General features: G+C 34.0%; 1 protein-coding gene across 7 annotated transcripts in view; it reads left to right on the forward strand.

Moving 5' to 3' along the window:
• The window catches only part of LOC136034907 (potassium voltage-gated channel subfamily B member 2-like), a 224,209-nt gene that overhangs the window by 82,708 nt on the left and 121,366 nt on the right, over positions 1 to 20,135 (forward strand). For 5 of the 7 annotated variants that reach the window (XR_010619286.1, XM_065716407.1, XM_065716406.1 and 2 more), the window contains exon 6: positions 7,263 to 7,352. The exons of 1 other annotated variant lie outside the window; for it this stretch is intronic. Coding sequence is in view for 5 of the 6 variants with exons in the window: in XM_065716407.1 (XP_065572479.1) it covers positions 7,263 to 7,352 (90 nt within the window). In the remaining variant the exon portion in view is untranslated. The remainder of the gene's footprint in view (positions 1 to 7,262; positions 7,353 to 20,135) is intronic. One more of the 7 variants, XM_065716408.1, reaches the window with a different exon arrangement.

A 20,135-nucleotide genomic window follows, 5' to 3' on the forward strand; every position in this document is an offset into this window, starting at 1 on the left:
GAGTCAGTTTAGTCAGTGTAGGCTTAAACTTTGGGAGCAAACATCCCAGGATAAGAATTTTGGCTGTAAAAGAAAAAGAAATATTTGCAGAAACTAGAGTCAGAATTTTCTAAGATAGAGACAGTAATAAAAAAAGAACATTCAGGTAGATGTTCCATTCTTTGCGGAAATGTTAGCAAGCAGGCGAAAAGCCAAAGAAAGGGATGAAACTCAAATAAGGGTACAGAGGGTGCAAAAAATAACTTCCCTCAATGCTTACCAGTACCCACAAAAGGACTAAAATAAGGTTTAGACGTTAGTTCCAAATATTTCATTTCGTAGAATTAATGTTGGGCGATATTTGATATCGATATTGATTTATTGATATATCGGGGCAAATACTTTTTGAATATAAAAACGTAAATATTGATAACAAAACGGTATTTATTAGAGGAAAAATAAATACAGAGATTATTTAATTAGAATAAGAAGCTTTCTTAAAATGGTAGAAAAAACGTATATTAGGGGTATCCCTCTCATACGGAATAATTTCTGTTCGTTTTAAGTTTTAATGCTGAACCTTACTTTCAGTTGAAAAAGCTTGTTTTTCATTTAATCACTGAAAGGTAGAACCAATTCTCATCATTGATTTTATATTATCCAAAATTTGAAAACAAATTCTACAAATACACATTTATTACAAGTTTTGGTACTTATCTGTTAGCCAGTACTCACTCGAGAACTTGGATCTACAGGTACGGGGTTGAAACAACTGATATACTAGATAATATATATATAATTTGGGCTATTACATTAGAGAGGGGTTAGGGGTTAAGTATGGCGGGGCTGGATGCAAAATGTAACCTAATCTAATCGAAATCCCAAATAAATATTTATGAGAGTATAGCTACAATGTAGTTTTCCACTGAGCCGAAGCTAATTGTCTCCGCATACAGCAGTAAACCAGTTATTGCCTAGTTTTATAGATTCAAATTCTTAAGTGTGTACTGGTTAACAGATAAATACCCAATATTCATTTAACTTTGGGAAAGCCAAGAGTTAATCTGAATAAAAAACTGATCAGATATATCGAAATCGATATATCAAATTATCGAATATTGTAAGTTAAAATGTTGATCTATCGTTTGATCAAATTATCACCCAACACTACGCAAGAATCTGAGTTTCAGAAGATTTGTTCTGGCTCGACATATAAAGTTCTGCCAAAGTAGATGGAGTAATGATGATGTCTTTGTCAAAATTTCGAACTTGGTATTTATTTTTTTTTATTGTGGATTAATTTTAACATCTAAAAATATACCTTTCCGCAATTTTTATTCATGTCTACAATATTTTCGTTTTTAATGGACATTTAAAAAAATGATAATTTCTTAAACATAATTGTATTAAATATAATTTTTCAATTTTTATTTTTTTTAAACTCCGGTTGAATTTGGGAACGACCAGAGTCAGAATCTCTAATAATTGAGACCTGAATTCGGTTTTTTTAGGTTATGCTTATTGCCTGCGGAGCCATCGTTGAATGGGATGGCGATGGATAGAGCTCAAAGGTTTAAAAGATCACTTTAGGCATGCATAGAAGAGAAGGAGTATCGACCCCTTCCCTAAAAAAACATAAATCTTGCCGTATGTTTTCACCTAATATTCTACGGTTTTCAATTATTTGGACGGTTGTTGCCACTTGAAGGACCCGTCCCCCTGATTCAAAGACCCTGCGTAACAAATCCTGACATAGGCGCCTGGCTCTTTTGCTCTAAATAAAAAAAACACACCCTTCTAGAATCAAGACGATGAAGTCAATTATATTTTAATGACATTAAACAGGACTTAGGGGATTGAACACCTTCACCCTGCTTATACATGTATTATACGTTGTCATAAAAAACTGTTCCTGCTTCCTCCACAGATTAGACAAACTTACGTAGATGTCGAAAAATTTTAAATTACGGCAGCTTCCTATTGCTGACTTTTTACAACTTAAATTTTCGGTTTGTTGGGAGGGAGGGATCTCGTATACAAAATTGTTCCTATATTGCCCCAAAGCTAGACCAGGGCAGGGCATTTCATTCATCGAAGTAATTTTTGGTCATATTTTACGAATGGTCTTTCGGAGGATCCTCCACCTTTGTAAAAATCAAATTTCTTTCGTATGTTAGACCAACACTGGAAACTACTGCTTGATTTTTTTTTAACGCTGATATATATATATATATATATATATATATATATATATATATATATATATATATATATATATATACATATATATATATATATATATATATATATATATATATATATATATATATATATATATATATATATATATATATATATATATATATATATCTTTTGGAGAGGAATGTTCCCGTAAAGAAGGAGGAATGTGATTAAGTATAATTATTGAGACAGACAAGGATTTATTGACAAACCACATGATAAACAAAAATGATTGCTACCTCCCCTAATGAGCAAAGCTTGACTGTGGGGGAAAGCTTATCCATATTATTTGAAATCTAACAGCTTTTCACTTTTTGTGTGTTTGGGTGGAGGAGGGGGATTACTTCTTGAAATTATGCCCCCTGGTCATCCTTACACAGGACGAATCAGAGAAGTTTTATTGCTCGGAGATTACTTTGAATTCTTACAACTATTAACTTATTTTTCTCTTGGAAGGGGTAAAGACCAAATATTGAGAAATTTGTCGAAATGTCATGGCGGTGTGCTGGTTTTCTAATACGCTTTAGCAACAATAATATCTTCCAAATGTTTTGTCACATCTCAAAACGAAATGACAACTGGACCTCCAGTGCCAAGGTCCCTTGAAATGTTGCTACGCCAGCTATGAGCCACAGGTAGCGACTAAGAGTGACACAAGCGACTTTTACTCACGGTAAAAACTCAAATGGTCAGTTTTTAGATAGTAGTTAGCATCAAAATTAGCCTTTACTCTTTGCTTACTCCGTAGGGGGACATCGGCTTCTACTCCTCAATAAATTTGGTTGAAATTTGTCCTTCTGGTAAATAAGCAAATGATAAGATTCCAGAAGGCTCCTTCTCTTCTTTCGCCCTATCAACCGGATCACAGCTAGAACTTTTTTTGTCTAGTTCTGGGACCAATTTCACAAATTTCAAAAAATTCGATCAAAATAGCAGTTCTCTTACGAAACTAAAAAAACCGAGATTTTGGCTTTCGTAATCGACATTTTCCACAAACACTTCTTAGAAATAAAGATGATATATAGAATGCTAACCTGAGGAATCACAGAGATTGTTCTAAGCTCTACCACTGGTCTGCTGATATGGAATATCAGGGAAGTTCCCTTTCGGAGATCGGATGTTTTTGTCTCACTACATTTCTTATTGTTAATAGTCTAGGATAAAATGATTATCGTTTTTTCTGAAAATTTACCGGAAATTTTCCAATCTCTAGGGGAATTTTTGGTTTCTAGTTTATGACGTGTCAGGAAAAGCTTACGAGTTAAAGGTCGCTGGATACATACTACTACTACTAACAACTCACTGCAGCACTATGTTGCTTGAGGCGAACGCAGCTAGGCACTCTCCTCCTCTATCCCCATTTATTGAAAACCTCATTCTTTAAACCCTCCCAAGAACTTTGGATTTCCTTTAAATCTTTCATTGCAACATCCTCCCATCCCGTTTGGGCATTACCTGCTTTTCTTTTGGCCTTAGATAGTTGGCCGACATGGATGATCTTTGGCAATTTGTCATCTTATTCTCTCCTTATAACTCTATAAAATGGGATTGAACCATATTTTTCTACAGTTTATTGTTTGTTTTACGGTCAGTGAGTCGGTACCCTAAATAATTCCCGTTACACGAAGAAATTTTTTTTTAAAAAGAGTAGTTTTGCCCGCTATGCTTAGTACTTTAAAATTCACTCAATAAACTGACACGAGTAAAATAAAGAGAGAAAAAAGAGGTGTTCTATAAGAGGATTTTGAATAACTAATCGTTACTTGATTTTTTTTTTTTTTTATTATGGCATAAGCCACCCAGCCTGTGTGAACCATATCCTAGGTGAAGCAGGTCCTAGGTAAAGCATATCGTTAAGCAGATGATTTGTGCCAGTCCAATTCGTATTCACTTTCAATGGTGTCTTTACATCTGTTCTTTGAAATCCATATTCTGAATTTTAGAAATACGACTGAACAATCCATCTTTCAGTAATAAAAATAGTTGTCCGTATTTTTGTATCTTTATATCTGTTCTTCAAGGTCCATATTCTAAATTTTAATAGTAGCGCTCAACAAATTTGTTTTATCTATTTACGTTTCCTACTTACCTCTAAATAGGTTTCTCTATATCTGCATCCAAGGCCGTAGCTAGGTTTTTTCTTCAATGTGGGGGAGCATTTTTGGGGGGAGAGGGTTATCAATTAAACTTTAAAAACGCAGCAAAAATTTGTTGATGTTTTTTTTTACGTTTTTACTAGTCGGACAAAAATTTCTGATGGGAGGAGGGTTCAAGCCCCTTACAACCCTCTGGGCCCCTGTCTACACCTTTCATTCAAAATCTATTTTCTGAATTTTGACAATTTCATTCGACAGTCTATCTATCTAGAATAGAAAATTGTTTTTCTCTATCTTTTTCTCTCTCTGTATCGTTTTTCTTATCTCTATATCTGTTTTTCAAAATCCAGTCCTGAATTTAAGCAACGACGTTTAAAAGTATATCTGTTTATAATAAAAAATTCATTTTCTTTATATCTGTATCTTCATACATCTACATATCTGTCTCCCCATCTGTTACCGAAAATCTGCATTCCAAATTTTAACAATAACACTAAACTATGCATCTTTCTGTAATTAAATTTAAAAAAAAAAACAAGTTTTTTAACTGCAAGTAAGGAGCGACATTAAAACTTGAAACGAATAGAAATTGTTCCGTATATAAAGAGGTTGTCCCCTGCTCAACGCCTCACTCTTTACGCTAAAGTTTGAATCTTTTTCATAAAAGACTTTGGCGTAAAGAGCGAGGTGTTGAGGAGGGGACAACCTCTTTCATATACGGAACAATTACTGTTCGTTTTAATTTTTAATGTCGCTCCTTACTTGCAGTTAAAAAAAAAACTTTTTTTTTAAATTAATTTCTTAATGTTTTTCAATTAATGCATGTTTTGATTTTCGCTCACCGCACATGAACAATTAAAACGAAATTTGTACATTAGTTGTTTTTTTTTTTTTTTTTGCTGAATAGCTTTCTCATAGTTTTGATCGGACGATTTTGATAAAACAAAGGGGCGGGGGAGGAGGCCTTGTTACCTTTTTTTACGAACGTTTTTGTTAGTAATAAATATACGTAACTTACGAATTAACTTACGTAATGAAATTCTATATTTGCGAGTTTTTATTACGGATATGAGGGGGTTCGCCCCCTTGTCAATATCTCTCTCTTTATAATAGAGCTTGAATTTTGTCCCAATTCTTTAAGAACGACCCCTGAATCACAAAGGCCGTAGAATAAATATTTGAAATTACTAGAAATACTTTAGCGTAAAGAGCAAGGTATTGTTTAGGAGACGGACTCCCTTATATACGTAATATTTTCTGTTTTAATGCTGCTCATTACTTCCTGTTGGAAAAAGTTATTTATTTTCTCTCTTTTTTTAAATAATGCTAGAAAATCCTGCGACCCCTTCATGGAAATTATCTTCCCTCATGATAAATTCCTCCATGGAAATATCCTCCCACGTAACCCCATACCCCCGATACACCCGGACCCATCGTAAAAAATACCCCTGAAAAAAACGTCTGTACACTTCATAATAACCATTACTGTATGTAAACAATGGTCAAAGTTTGTACCTTGCAGCCTCTCCCCTGGGGACTGTAGGGGATGAAGTCATCCCCAAAGACATAGGTGTTAGGTTTTCGATTTAGCTGAACAGAATGGCTATCGCAAAATTTTGATCCAGTGACTTTGGGGGAAAATGAGCGTGGGAGGGGGCCTAGGTGCCCTCCAATTTTTTTGGTCACCTAAAATGAGCAATAGAACTTATAAATTCAGTTAGAATGAGCCCTCTTGCGACATTCTAGGATCAACTTGTCGATACGACCACCCCTGGGAAAAAAACAAACAAACAAATAAACACGCATCCGTGCCTCCTGGCAAAAAATACAAAATTCGACATTTTTGTAGATAGGAGCTTGAAACTTCTACAGTAAGGTTCTCTGATACGCTGAATCTGATGGTGTGATTAGATCTGATGGAGTTTCGTTAAGATTCTATGACATTTAGAGGGTGTTTCCCCCTATTTTCTAAAATAAGACAAATTTTCTCAGGCTCGTAACTTTTGATGGGCAATACTAAACTTGATAAAACTTATATATTTGAAATCAGCATTAAAATGCGATTCTTTTTATGTAACTATTGGTATCAAAATTCTGTTTTTAGAGTTTCGATTACTTTTGAGCCGGTTCGCTCCTTACTACAGTTCGTTACCACGAACTGTTTGATTCAAAGTTTGTTTTGCTCTCAATTTTCCGAAATTTGCTAGTTGATGTATGTAATAGTTGATAGTGGTGAAGAAGAGGGGGCTGTGGAGGTTTAAGTTATATGGCATTGCTGAGAGAATTAATTGCCGTTTTTGGGCTGTTTGGCTGTGATAGTATTGTTCAAAAAAGTAGATCTATAGTCGGAATTTGGGGGTTGAAAGCCAAACCTTATTTTTAAATGAACTTTAATTTAAGAGAGAATTTTTTTTCAGGATCACTACCTAAATTAAAAACAAAAATATTGTTCTTGTACTTGAATCAAGACATTCTCTGCTATATTTTCTTGTTTTTTAACAAAATTTTTGGTGCCAGCAAGTTTTACTGGTGGTAGTTTTGAAAGCTCCTTGATTTCAAGGTCATGCAATTTCAAGGTCATGCTAGTAGTGTCTATTTGAAACATACATTGTTTCAGAAGTCACTCTATAACACTGTATCCTTTACCTTATTCTTTTTTATAATATATCTTGAAAATTAAAGTTTTACTGGAATTTAAACTTACAGAATCAATTAAATGTGCTTGGCTTCAAGGTGATTGCGTCAGCTCGTAAAAAAGTGTCTCATCACCTTTCGGACTATAATTGAGTTTTTTTTTACGTTTTCTTTCCTTCTAATAAGCATGGTGTACTGCTGCACGTTAGAATACATAATCCCTGATAGCTTTTTTTGTCTAGTTGTCGTTTTTTTGAAGGATTTCCGTTTTTTGTTTTAGAATAGATAAAAAGATTCTTATTTGCTTTTTAGGAACCTCCAAGGAAACAAATTCAATTAAAAGAAAAAAGTGAGAAAAAAGTTATGGATTCTGAGTGCTGCTACTGTATCGATCCCAAGGTAGTTGTGCGGGTCTTGTGCTTTTGCTGTCTTGTGCATGTAGCTTCGTTTCCCCTCTAATTTCTAAATCCTCTTAAATAGGCCAAATTAAGTTTATCTCTCGCTTTACCCACAATCTAATATATAAATTTATTTATTGTTATGTAGGTTTTTATTTGCACAAGAAGTCAATTAATCTCATTTTTGACGAATTAGACGTTAAGTTTTTGATTCAAGAGTTAATATTTGTCTAATCTTGCAATTTGTATAAATTTAAATCCCAACAGACTTAAAGCTCACAGCGCTGCATTGATGTTGACACATTTTCAAAATTTCTTTTAATTTTTAAGACAGCAATTAGCAAAATCCTCTTAATTTTTTTCCAATGTCATTCTAATTTTTTGTTCTTTTTCTTTTTATCTGTTTTTTAAGTATTTTACTTACTGTAATTACTTTACAATTAAATTAAAAATAATTTAACCTTTTGCATTACAAAACCAATAATTAACACCAATGAACTTGTGTCAAAAAAACCTTTCTGGCTAACTGGCAAAAATCAAGAATTGCACTAAAAACATACTCCTGTTTTAATTTCATTGAATGAATTGCCGTGTTTAGTTGGTTTTTCAATCCTTGTTAAACTTCCTTTAAGTGGTGATGCTGGGACAGTTTTAATTGTTTGCTTATTTAGTTTTCATTGGTATTTATTATATGCTATATTAATAATAGTATTGCTATTTAATGGTAATGGCATTTAATTGTGTTTCATTGTAATTTATGTTTATCTGTGCTTTGCGGATGACTACTCTCAGACATAGAGCCAATGTTCATTTAGAAAATTTTCACTGTCTTAAAATACATTATTTTAATTATTAATTTAATTAATTGTTGTAAGTAATTTTAATTAATTAATTATTAATTTAATTAATTTTGTTAATTAATTTAATTTAAATTAATTTAATTTTAATTATTATTAATTATTAATTATAAATAAATTATTAATATTAAAACAAAAATTTTTTCGCTGTTTTGGCTTTTGTTATTTGTATCACTTATTGGACGGAGCAAATATAGAGGGGTATTCTCGTAGCGTGATAAAACAAAATTGTCAATTTGAGCTTAAGATGAAGTTCATCCATTCATATTTTTCATCACTTTATAATTTCTCATTTCGCTTTGTAATTCTCTTGGTACATTTTAATTATTCTGAACATACTCAAGTTCTTGACCTGAATGTAAGATAAGAGAAAACCTGTTTCATAGATACAAAGACAAGTGGCTGGTGACAGAACTGGACTTAGTTAATCTGAGCTATATATTTACACACTAGGGGGGCTAAGGTATCGTGGGTCTGCATGAAAAATGTCTTAGCTACAATTATTCTGCATATTATGAAGTAAAAATTGCTTTCTAAATTCATATGTCCAAATACTTTACCCCCCCCCCCTAATGTGGAAATGTATAGCCCAAGTTATATAAGTCCAATGCATTGTATCACCCGTCACTTGTCTTTGTGACTGTGAAACCGGTTTTCTCAGATCTTAGATTCAAATCAAGAACTAGAATGTCTACTGAATAAATAACAAGTACCATTTTTTTATTTATAATTTTCATATTTATATTTCTATTTCTACGAAGCCAAGTGTAGATCTCGGTCAAGATATGCGTACTATTTTCTATTTTCATTGACTGAAACTTTACTCGTTTAATTCTTCTGTTTTTGTTTTTTACTTCCTTTATTTAAAGCGTGCTCTATTTTGAAGACCCCTTTATCAATGATCATTGGTTTCATCAAGTAATTCTTTTGCCTGTGAAATACTTCTAAATGAAATTTTTATTCTCAATCTATAGCTTAACTTGCGGTAGTACTCTGGATTTATATCTTTTGGGCAATATTTGACTTGGGGTTCGATTTCAGTTGTTGCAAGGTATATATATATATATATATATATATATATATATATATATATATATATATATATATATATATATATATATATATATATATATATATATATATATATATATATATATATATATATATAAAACACCCGAAAACTGGAAATTGACAATATTGTACGCCCTATTTGCCATCAAGGCTCTGAAGGATCCTTGCTCTCTGTTTTCTTTAATCTAAACTCGCAAACTATAGATTTGTTTTTATGCGTTTACTTATTTGTACGAACAGTTAACTCATCCAATTTTAAATTAAGCAAGACTTTAAAAATATTATGTAATATCTAATATTCATCTGATGCTGCAATTCATCATAAGGCAAATCATAACAGATTCAATGTAGGTCAGAACATTACAATGTTGTTGCAACAGTAGCTGCACCCTATTAAAGGACAGACACAGCCCATAATAAAAAAAAGAAGCCTGAAACCCCTAAAATTGACGTTTAATTAGAACCAAAAGTACACCACTAAAATTGTATTGGCCAAAAACCCTATACAGGAAACATACAATCTTTTGGCTTGAACGACTAGGAAAATCCCTTGGCTTGTTCAACAGGAACGATCACTTTTTCTGCATGGGAAGCACCTTTTTTTTCCGCTTGTTCCTTCTCCACAGTTAATGGGGCGCTGTAACATCACAGAGAGTGGCTTAAAGGCATTGGTTTATGGTTTATGGTATGGTTATGGTTTATGGTACTGGTTATGGTTATGGTTATCAAACAGTTCGTGGTAACGAACTGTAGTAAGGAGCGACCCGGCTCAATAGTAACCAAAACTCTAAAAAATGGAATTTTGATACCAATAGCTACATCAAAAGAATCGCATTTTAATGCTGGTTTTAAATATATAAGTTTCATCAAGTTTAGTCTTACCCATCAAAAGTTACGAGCCTGAGAAAATTTGCGTTATTTTAGAAAATAGGGGGAAACGCCCCCTAAAAGTCATAGAATCTTAACGAAAATTACACCATCAGATTCAGCGTATCAGAGAACCCTACTGTAGAAGTTTCGAGCTCCTATCTACAAAAATGTGGAATTTTGCATTTTTTGCCAGAAGGCAGATCACGGATGCGTGTTTATTTGTTTTTTTGTTTTTTTGTTTTTTTTTTTTTTTTTTTTTTTTCCCCAGGGGTGATCGTATCGACCCAGTTGTCCTAGAATGTTGCAAGAGGGCTCATTCTAACGGAAATGAAAAGTTCTAGTGCCCTTTTTAAGTGACCAAAAAAATTGGAGGGCACCTAGGCCCCCTCCCACGCTAATTATTTTCCCAAAGTCTACGGATCAAAATTCTGAGATAGCCATTTTATTCAGCGTAGTCGAAAAACCTTATAACTATGTCTTTGGGGACGACTTACTCCCCCACAGTCCCCGTGGGAGGGGCAACAAGTTACAAACTTTGACCTGTGCTTACATATAGTAATGGTTATTGGGAAGTATACAGGCGTTTTCAAGAGGATTTTTTTTTGGTTTGGGGGAGGGGTAGAGAAGAGGGGGATATGCTGGGGGAACTTTCCTTCGAGAATTTGTAATGGGAGAAGAAAATTTCCATGAAGGGAGAGCAGGATTTACTAGCATTATTATAAAAAAAACAATTAAAAAATAAAAGTGAAAAAGCTTTTTCAGCTGGAAGTAAGGAACAGCAATAAAAATTAAAACAAACAGAAATTATTACCCATATGAGGGGCTCACCTCCTTCTAATACCTCGCTCTTTACGCTAAAGTATTTTCGGTAATTTCAACTACTTATTCTACGGCTTTTGTGATTCAGGGGGTCATTCTTAATGAATTGGGATAAAATTTAAGCTTTAGTGTAAAGAGCGAGGTACTGACGATGGGGCGAATCCCCTCATATATGTAATAAAAACATGAGAATACAAAAGTTCTTTACGTAAGCTAATTTATAAGTTACGTAAATCTTTTACCAATAAAAAGATTCGTAAAAAATTAAAAGTTCTAGTTGAATTTTTAATTAACCAAAAAATCGGGGGGCAACTAGGCTTCGTTCCCCGCTCTTTTTTTCTCAAAATCATTCGATCAAAATTATGAGAAGGCCATTGAGCCAAAAAAAAAATATGCAAATTTCGCTTTGATTATTCCTCTGCGGAGAGCCAAAATCAAAACATGCATTGATTCAAAAACGTTCAGAAATTAAATAAAAAAAACAAGTTTTTTCAACTGATAGTAAGGAGTGACATCAAAACTTAAAACGCACAGAAATTACTTCGTATATGAAAGAGGCTGCTTCCTCATCAACGCCCCGCTCTTTACGCTAAAGTTTTTTACTGTTTTAGAAAGAAGAATTGAGAGAAAGAGTCAAACTTTAGCGTAAAGAGCGGGGCGTTGATGAGGAAGCAGCCTCTTTCATATACGAAGTAATTTCTGTGCGTTTTAAGTTTTGATGTCACTCCTTACTATCAGTTGAAAAAACTTGTTTTTTTTATTTAATGGTTTATTAAGGGTCATGTAAGTAACTCTACTAGTGCTGTGGTTGAACATCGCTCTAATTGCATTATTCACATTAGTAGAGAATCAAATTTCGGTCTTCATTAATATGCGGGCATGTTGTCCTAAATTAAACTAGACGAATATATTTATAGAGACTTATAATAGAACCCCAAACCACCCATGGAGAGAGCCTTGAGGAAGGGTATCAGATAATTTTTCTGGTGGAGGAGAAGTGCAATATCGGAAAAAGGATTTTTTCGGTTATTGCCTCCCAAATTTTTCAGGAAAGATGTCCTTTAGAGTCCCCCTCTCTATGCCGGTATGAACCCCGCATCACAGTGAGCATCACATAGAGTCGTTTAAAGGCACTGTTTAAAGGCAATTGCTACATGTACCTGCTTTTGGAATTAATAAAATACAATATTTAGAATAAAATCACTTTTTTCAAAATACTGCATTTTCGTATGCATAAAATTAAGCACTATTTCAAGGTTTCTGTGCGTTTATCCTTCAACAGTTATAATACCAAGTCATTTTATTAACAGTATTTCCACTGGTATATTTGTTCTAATTTTCTAAGGAAATTGCCATACTTTAGACCCATGAAATGACTTTCAGAAAGATATATAAAATTAAAATATATCTTTTACAAAATTCTCATAATATCCAAGGCCAGCTTAAGACATAATATATAATTTATAAAGGGCTTTTGGATATCGTAAACAAGGATCCCCGCTTAACACATGGTATTTTAGTAAGATTCCATCTACACTGCCCAGTTTCGATGTGTCTTCAGAAAAATTATTTCTTTTCTGCAAAAAAATAGTGTTTGCAAAGTATTTCAAGTGCATGGGCCTAACTATTAAAATGCAGCGCTAGGAAGGTTTTTCTTGGCTTCCATTAGTAACACTTTTGAAATTCATCTAAAAATAACAAATTCTTATTCCCTTCGAATGATGCTTGCTTATGAAGAAACGTGAGTTCATACTGTTTTTTCTGTAGATATTTTTGAACTCTTGTATTTACATTTCAGAGTAGCATATCTTTCAGAATTTTCCTTTTTTTTTGGTTTTACTTTTAGTTTACCTACCCTAAAGCATAAATTCTTACCTTTTAACTGATCGTAACTTAAATAATTCAAGTTTAGTCTTACCCATCGACAGTTTCGAGCCTGAGAAAATTTGCCTTATTTTAGAATATAGGGGTAAACACCCCTCATAGAACCTTAACGAAAATCACACCATCAGATTCAGTGTATCAGAGAACCCTATAGCAGAAGTTTCAAACTATAGCAGAAGTTCAAAATCTGCAAAAATGTGGAATTTTGTATTTTTTGCCACAAGACAGATCACGGATGACTTACTTGACTTGACTTAAGTCTCCTGCCGGGCACTGCTCGGCGTAGAGAGTGACGTCTGCCTCCTCCACCCACTTCGGTCCATGGCGAGTATTTGCTCTTCGCCCTGTCTGATGTTTGCCATCGCCAAGAACTCGGACAGGCTTTCGGACCAACGTTTCTTCGGTCGGCCGCGAGGTCGCTTCCAACCAACTTTGATAGGGTCGAAGTCATAGATCATCTTTGCGGGTTTGCTTTTTTCCCAGGGGTAATCGTATCGACCCAGTGGTCCTAAAATGTCCCAATAGGGCTCATTCTAACGGACATTAAGAGTTCTAGTGCCCTTCATCAGTGACCCAAAAAATTGGAGGGCACCTAGGTCACCAAATCAAAATTCTTTTTTTTTTCAAAGTCACCACATCAAAATTCTGAGATACCAATTTTAGTCATAATAGTCGAAAAACCTAATAACTATGTCTTTGGGGGCGAATTTACCCCCCACAGTGCCCGTGGGGTGGGGGCTGCAAGTTACATACTTTGAGCAGTGTTTACATACAGTAATGGTTATAAGGAAGTGTACTGACATTTTCAAGGGAATTTTTTTTGTTGGGGGGAGGAGGGGTTGAACGGAGGGAATTACGTGGGGGAATCCCTCCATGGAGGAATTTTTCATGGGGGAAGAGAATTTCCATGAAGGGAGCGCAGGATTTTCTAGTATTATTAAAAAAAAAAACAATGAAAAAATAAATATGAAAAAGTTTTTCAACTGAAAGTAAGGAGCAGCATTAAAACTTAAAACAAACAGAAATTATTATGCTTATACGGTTTACCTCCTCCTAATACCTCGCTCTTGACGCTAAAGTATTTTAGTAATTTCAACTATTTTTTCTACGGCCTTTGTGATTCAGGGGTCATTCTTAAGGAATTGGGACAAAATTCAAGCTTTAGTGTAAAGAGTGAGATATTGCCGAGGGGGCGAACCCCCTCATATATGCAATAAAAATGACGAATATAAAAGTTCGTTACGTACGTTAATTAGTAAGTTATGTATATTTTTTAAAATAAAAACGTTCGTACAAAATTAGAAATTCTAGATGCCTTTTTAATTAACCAAAAAATTGGAGGGCAATTGGGCCTCCTCCCCCGTTCCTTTTTATTTAAAATGAGAAAGCCATTTAGCCAAAAAAAAAATACTTTGCAAATTTTGTTTTAATTATTCATGTATGGAAACCCAATATCAAAACATGTATTAATTCAGAAACGTTCAGAAATTAATAGAAAAAACAAGTGTTTTAACTGAAAGCAAGGAGCGACATTAAAACTTAAAATGAATAGAAATTAATCCGTATATGAAAGGGGCTAATCCCTCCTCAACGTCGTGCTCTTTACGGTAAAGTTATTTTTTACTGTTTTAGAAAGTAAAGTAGAGAGAAAGAGTCAAACTTTAGCGTAAAGAGCGGGTTGTTGAGAAGGGAACAGCCCCTTTCATATACGGATTAATTTCCGTTCGTTTTAAATTTTAATGTTGCTCTTTACTTTCTGTTGATAAACTTGTTTTTTGTATATATATATATATATATATATATATATATATATATATATATATATATATATATATATATATATATATATATATATATATATATATATATATATATATATATATGTATATATATATATGTGTGTGTGTGTGTGTGTGTTACTGTGAGTTTATGAAATATGGTTAATGTTGACCTGACCTAACCTAACCTGAAATTCCGTTTTTTCTGCCTGGATTCAATTAACTTTGCAAATCAGCTTTTTGAGTCTTATGCAAGCTTTGATGGTAAGAGTTGAAGTAAGGTTAGGTTTGGCTAGGGTACCTTAGGTTAAATTAGGCCATAAAACTCAGAAATGGGTTAAAAAACCTAACCAAACCTAACCTAACCAATCACCAACAAACTTAGCATAAAACTGAAAAGATGACTGGCAACGCTGACTAAATCCAAGGAGAAGAAAAAGGTATTTTGGATATTCACCGGTAAACGTTGACATTCACCAATTTCAGACATTCACGGTAACATATATATATATATATATATATATATATATATATATATATATATATATATATATATATATATATATATATATATATATATATATATATATATATATATATATATATATATATATATATATATATATATATATATATATATATATATATATATATATATATACTTTTAATTTCGTATCAAGTCATCCTCACGTGTTTTCTATTCAAAAGAACAACCAGTTGACGTGCAAAGAATGCGGAAGTTATTTTCAGTTGTACATTGATGTTACAGGTAGACGTCATTCCAACAGATGAAGAGCATCTTCAGACTGATGTATAAGATCCCAAAAGTGGTTTCATATCACTGTGATCAATTCATAGAAATGTGTTTACATCACAAAAAGACAAAGGTAGCAAGTTCCGAAACGTGTATTTGTATACTAAGTGCAATGAAAAGTACTAACTTAATATAATGTCTTCCAGTAACTGTACTAATATACTAAAATCTATTTAAGTGAGGACTAAGAGCTTCTAATAGGTCCCTCAAAATTAGCTAGTTGCTTGTATTTTCTCTTACACTTTCAACTTCGCGTATTTTATAATTTAGAAACTCGATACCATTCCTTTGCCTTATAACTCGCATTTAAACCAAGATAATTATTTGTGTTGCATTTTTTTTTACAGAAGCTTATTTAAGCAATAGCTGTATATAGCTAAACTGCACGTAATACGGCATGGTGAGTTCTCCCTATTCGTCTGATATTATTGTTTCTCCTAATTCTAAAGTCAAGTGAAATTATGTCCTTTAACCAAATTATTTCTCACGTCAGATAATACATCTAAGCCTGCAACAAAATTTGGGTTAATTTTTTACCAGTGAAAACTAAATCTAAATTACAGAGAAATCTAAACTATCTGAACATCAATAATAGTACTGTGAGCTTACGCCTGTCCTTTATAATTTTTGCTCTTTTTTGTTTTTAAGTGTTTCTTCCAGTGATTTTAAACAAAATGTAAGTTCTAGGCACATAAACAGACCAAACAATACATTTTCGTTTAAAAATGTATTGAGGCTATAAAAATTTCTATAGCTTTCAATGCCTTGGTCGTAGCATTAAATGCTCCAAAGTATTAATCTTATGCTATTAATTACTTAAATTCATATTTCCATAGAGAATATTGCAGACAACAATAATATTTCAAATCTAATCGAACTATATTCAAGAAGTAAGTTAAAGCACTGCACTAGTCTCAAATTGTTTCGAGCAGTCTAAAGGTAAAAAAAAAAGGTAAAGGATACGGCATTAGACTTTACAGTCCGTACCGGCGGTGCTGATCTCCGTTTCTTGGCCCTTCAGCCAGGAAGTGCAATGGGGGGTTGGGGGCCAGCCATCCTGTGCTTTCGCACACCCTTCCTGTTTACCTTCCCCAGATTTCTCCAGGTACCCATTTAGAGCTGGGTCGACTCTGGCTAAGCTTACAGATTCAAGCCACTGACCCCCGTCCCAAACAGAAGAATTGGGTACACTGGGATTCGAACCCGAGTCCTCTCAGATAAAGGATCCCGAATCCAGCGCACCAACCCACTCGGCCAGGACTAGAGAAAGAAGGGTAAAAAATTCAAGAGAGATTGAAAAATTTGCTTTATTTTGAACAGAAATAATTTTTTTACAATAGAGATATTAAGAACATCACTTACAATAACATTCAAGGGTAGGCAACGAAACAACTGATAAGTGATTGCAGCAATCCATTGACTCTCGACCGATTAATTTATTAATTTATTCAATAAAACAAAAAATTGAATAGTTTTCTAGCCATATACCTTTTAAACTTACAAAAAGAAAAATATTCTATTTCATCATTCAAAAAATACTTCTTTAATATATTTTTAAACAAACTAGAGGTTTAAAAATAATTTTTGTTCGTTTTAAGTTTCAGCTTAGCTCTTTACATTCATAGGAAAGCTATACTTTTTGTTGTTAATTGGGCTAATCACCTACGAATAATTGATCAAATTGACAAGTATACTTAAAAAAAATAGTAAAAAAAGAGAACGGAATGCGAATGAGGGCGCCAGAAAAATCTCGGGGGGTATATTTTTATACTATTTTATACAATTATGTACAAATTATTTTATACTATTTATATTTAAATACTATTTTATACAAACTGATTTGCGTTCTCCCCCGAATACGATTCAAAATACCATTCCAAGTTTCCAGAGCCAAATAACGGACAGTAAAGACTGTACTTGTGGTGTCTCAATACTCAACTACTCAACAATACTCAACTACTCAACAATACTCAACTACGTTTGAGAGTGCTGAAGCACTCTCAAACGCTTGAATCAGAATACTGTTTCATTAACTCCTTCAACATAACTTCCCAGCATTCGAACGGCTTTATTCTATAAAATCTGCCCTCTTCTAAAATTCACATAAAAATTACTCGACCAAATAACAAAAAACTAACATAAGAGGGGCCTTAAAACTAATCACTGATTTCACCGAAATTAATTTTGAAAGGAGATGATGTAAAACTGTTGAATACAATCAGGATAGATCTGTTGCGTAAAAATCTATCAAATCAATTTAAAAAATCATCGGTCGCACCAAGATGCTCGATTAAAATCTTAAAATGAAGTGTATCAAAAGTCTTTCAAAATCACTAAAAACAGTAAGAGGAATTTCATTACATTGAAAGCACATATTCACAGTATCACAAATATGATGTACGGCATATGACTTACATCTGTAATAACAAGCATTACAACGAAAATATATTGCCTAAAAGCAGGGCCGTATCCAGGATTTTCTTTGGGGGGCTTACAAAGGATTTTGGCTTTTTTTCCTAAAAAAGACTTTATAAACGCATCAAAAGTTTGTTTATAGTAATTTTTGTTACGCTTTTACCAGTCGGATAAGCATTTCGGGGGGGGGGGTGATTTTGAATTAAAATCAAGTAGTTGCAGGCGTGCATCAAGCCATGGCTTATTGAAGAAAAAGTCAAGACAGATAGTCCGAGTTAGTGAGTGGCACTGCATCAAGCCATGGCTAATTGTATAAAAAGTCAAGACAGATAGTCCGAGTTAGTGAGTGGCACTGCATCAAGACATGGCTAATTGTAGAACAGGTCAAGACAGATAGTCCGAGTTAGTGAGTGGTACTGCATCAAGCCATGGCTAATTGTAAAAAAAGCCAAGACAGATAGTCCGAGTTAGTGATTGGCACTGCATCAAGCCATGGCTAATTGTAGAAAAAGTCAAGACAGATAGTCCGAGTTAGTGAGTGGCACTGCATCAAGCCATGGCTAATTGTAGAAAAAGCCAAGACAGATAGTCCGAGTTAGTGAGTGGCACTGCATCATGCCAGGGCTAATTGTAGAAAAAGTCCTGACAGATAGTCCGAGTTAGTGAGTGTCACTGCATCAAGCCATGGCTAATTGTAGAAAAAGTCAAGACAGATAGTCCGAGTTAGTGAGTGGCAGTGCATCAAGCCATGGCTAATTGTAGAAAAAGCCAAGACAGATAGTCCGAGTTAGTTAGCGGCACTGCATCAAGCCATGGCTAATTGTAGAAAAAGTCAAGACAGATAGTCCGAGCTAGTGAGTGGCACTGCATCAAGCCATGGCTAATTGTAGAAAAAGTCAAGACAGATAGTCCGAGTTAGTGAGTGGCAGTGCATCAAGCCATGGCTAATTGTAGAAAAAGCCAAGACAGATAGTCCGAGTTAGTTAGCGGCACCGCATCAAGCCATGGCTAATTGTAGAAAAAGTCAAGACAGATAGTCCGAGTTAGTGAGTGGCACTGCATCAAGCCAGGGCTAATTGTAGAGAAAGTCCTGACAGATAGTCCGAGTTAGTGAGTGGCACTGCATCAAGCCATGGCTAATTGTAGAAAAAGTCAAGACAGATAGTCCGAGTTAGTGAGTGGCAGTGCATCAAGCCATGGCTAATTGTAGAAAAAGCCAAGACAGATAGTCCGAGTTAGTTAGCGGCACTGCCTCAAGCCATGGCTAATTGTAGAAAAAGTCAAGACAGATAGTCCGAGCTAGTGAGTGGCACTGCATCAAGCCATGGCTAATTGTAGAAAAAGCCAAGACAGATAATCCGAGTTAGTGAGTGGCACTGCATCAAGCCATGGCTAATTGTAGAAAAAGCCAAGACAGATATTCCGAGTTAGTGAGTGGCACTGCATCAAGCCATGGCTAATTGTAGAAAAAGTCAAGACAGATAGTCCGAGTTAGTGAGTGGCACTGCATCAAGCCACGGCTAATTTTAGAAAAAGTCAAGACAGATAGTCCGAGTTAGTGAGTGGCACTGCATCAAGCCATGGCTAATTGTAGAAAAAGTCAAGAGAGATAGTCCGAATTAGTGAGTGACACATCTGGGATAAGTATTCCAATAAGTTGGAATACTTGGCACATCTGACCAAAACTATTTCCAAGTACAGCTAACATAGATCGAAATCCTGGTGGAATACAATCTATAATTAGATTAAGCTATAACTCAAAAAGAGCTTATCTTCATTCATTACAGTTGAGAAGTCTCCACAGTAACATTTTAAGTAATTTATGTGATGCATTTTTTCAAGAATCCGCAAAACCTGAATGTGACGAAAAGATGCGTGCAAATTTACTTTTTTGACTGGTCAGCTCTTAAATTTGAGCGTTATTTTTTTTACTGTTGATGTGTCTAGTTCACACTTTTCTTTTAACAATATAAAACTTGGTTTTCTTGAAATATTCTCAAAAGAGGCACATAATGAAATGTACCAAAATATGATGGAAATATAATACTTTAGTAACAAAATTATGGAAACTACAACAAATCGATATGGGAAGCAGGCCACACAAAACGTATTATATTAAATACCTAGCCTAACCACCTCAATATATTAAAATATTTGATTAAAATTTATCTGCATCGTAGTTTCTTTCACGAAAAGTAAGCTAATTATAACAAAATGCGAAAGAAAAACCGGTTTTACTTAGATTAAGCAAACTTATTGAGTGTGTTCGAGATAATACG

Source organism: Artemia franciscana, chromosome 13, assembly GCF_032884065.1.
Source record: "Artemia franciscana chromosome 13, ASM3288406v1, whole genome shotgun sequence".
Taxonomy (NCBI): domain Eukaryota; kingdom Metazoa; phylum Arthropoda; class Branchiopoda; order Anostraca; family Artemiidae; genus Artemia; species Artemia franciscana.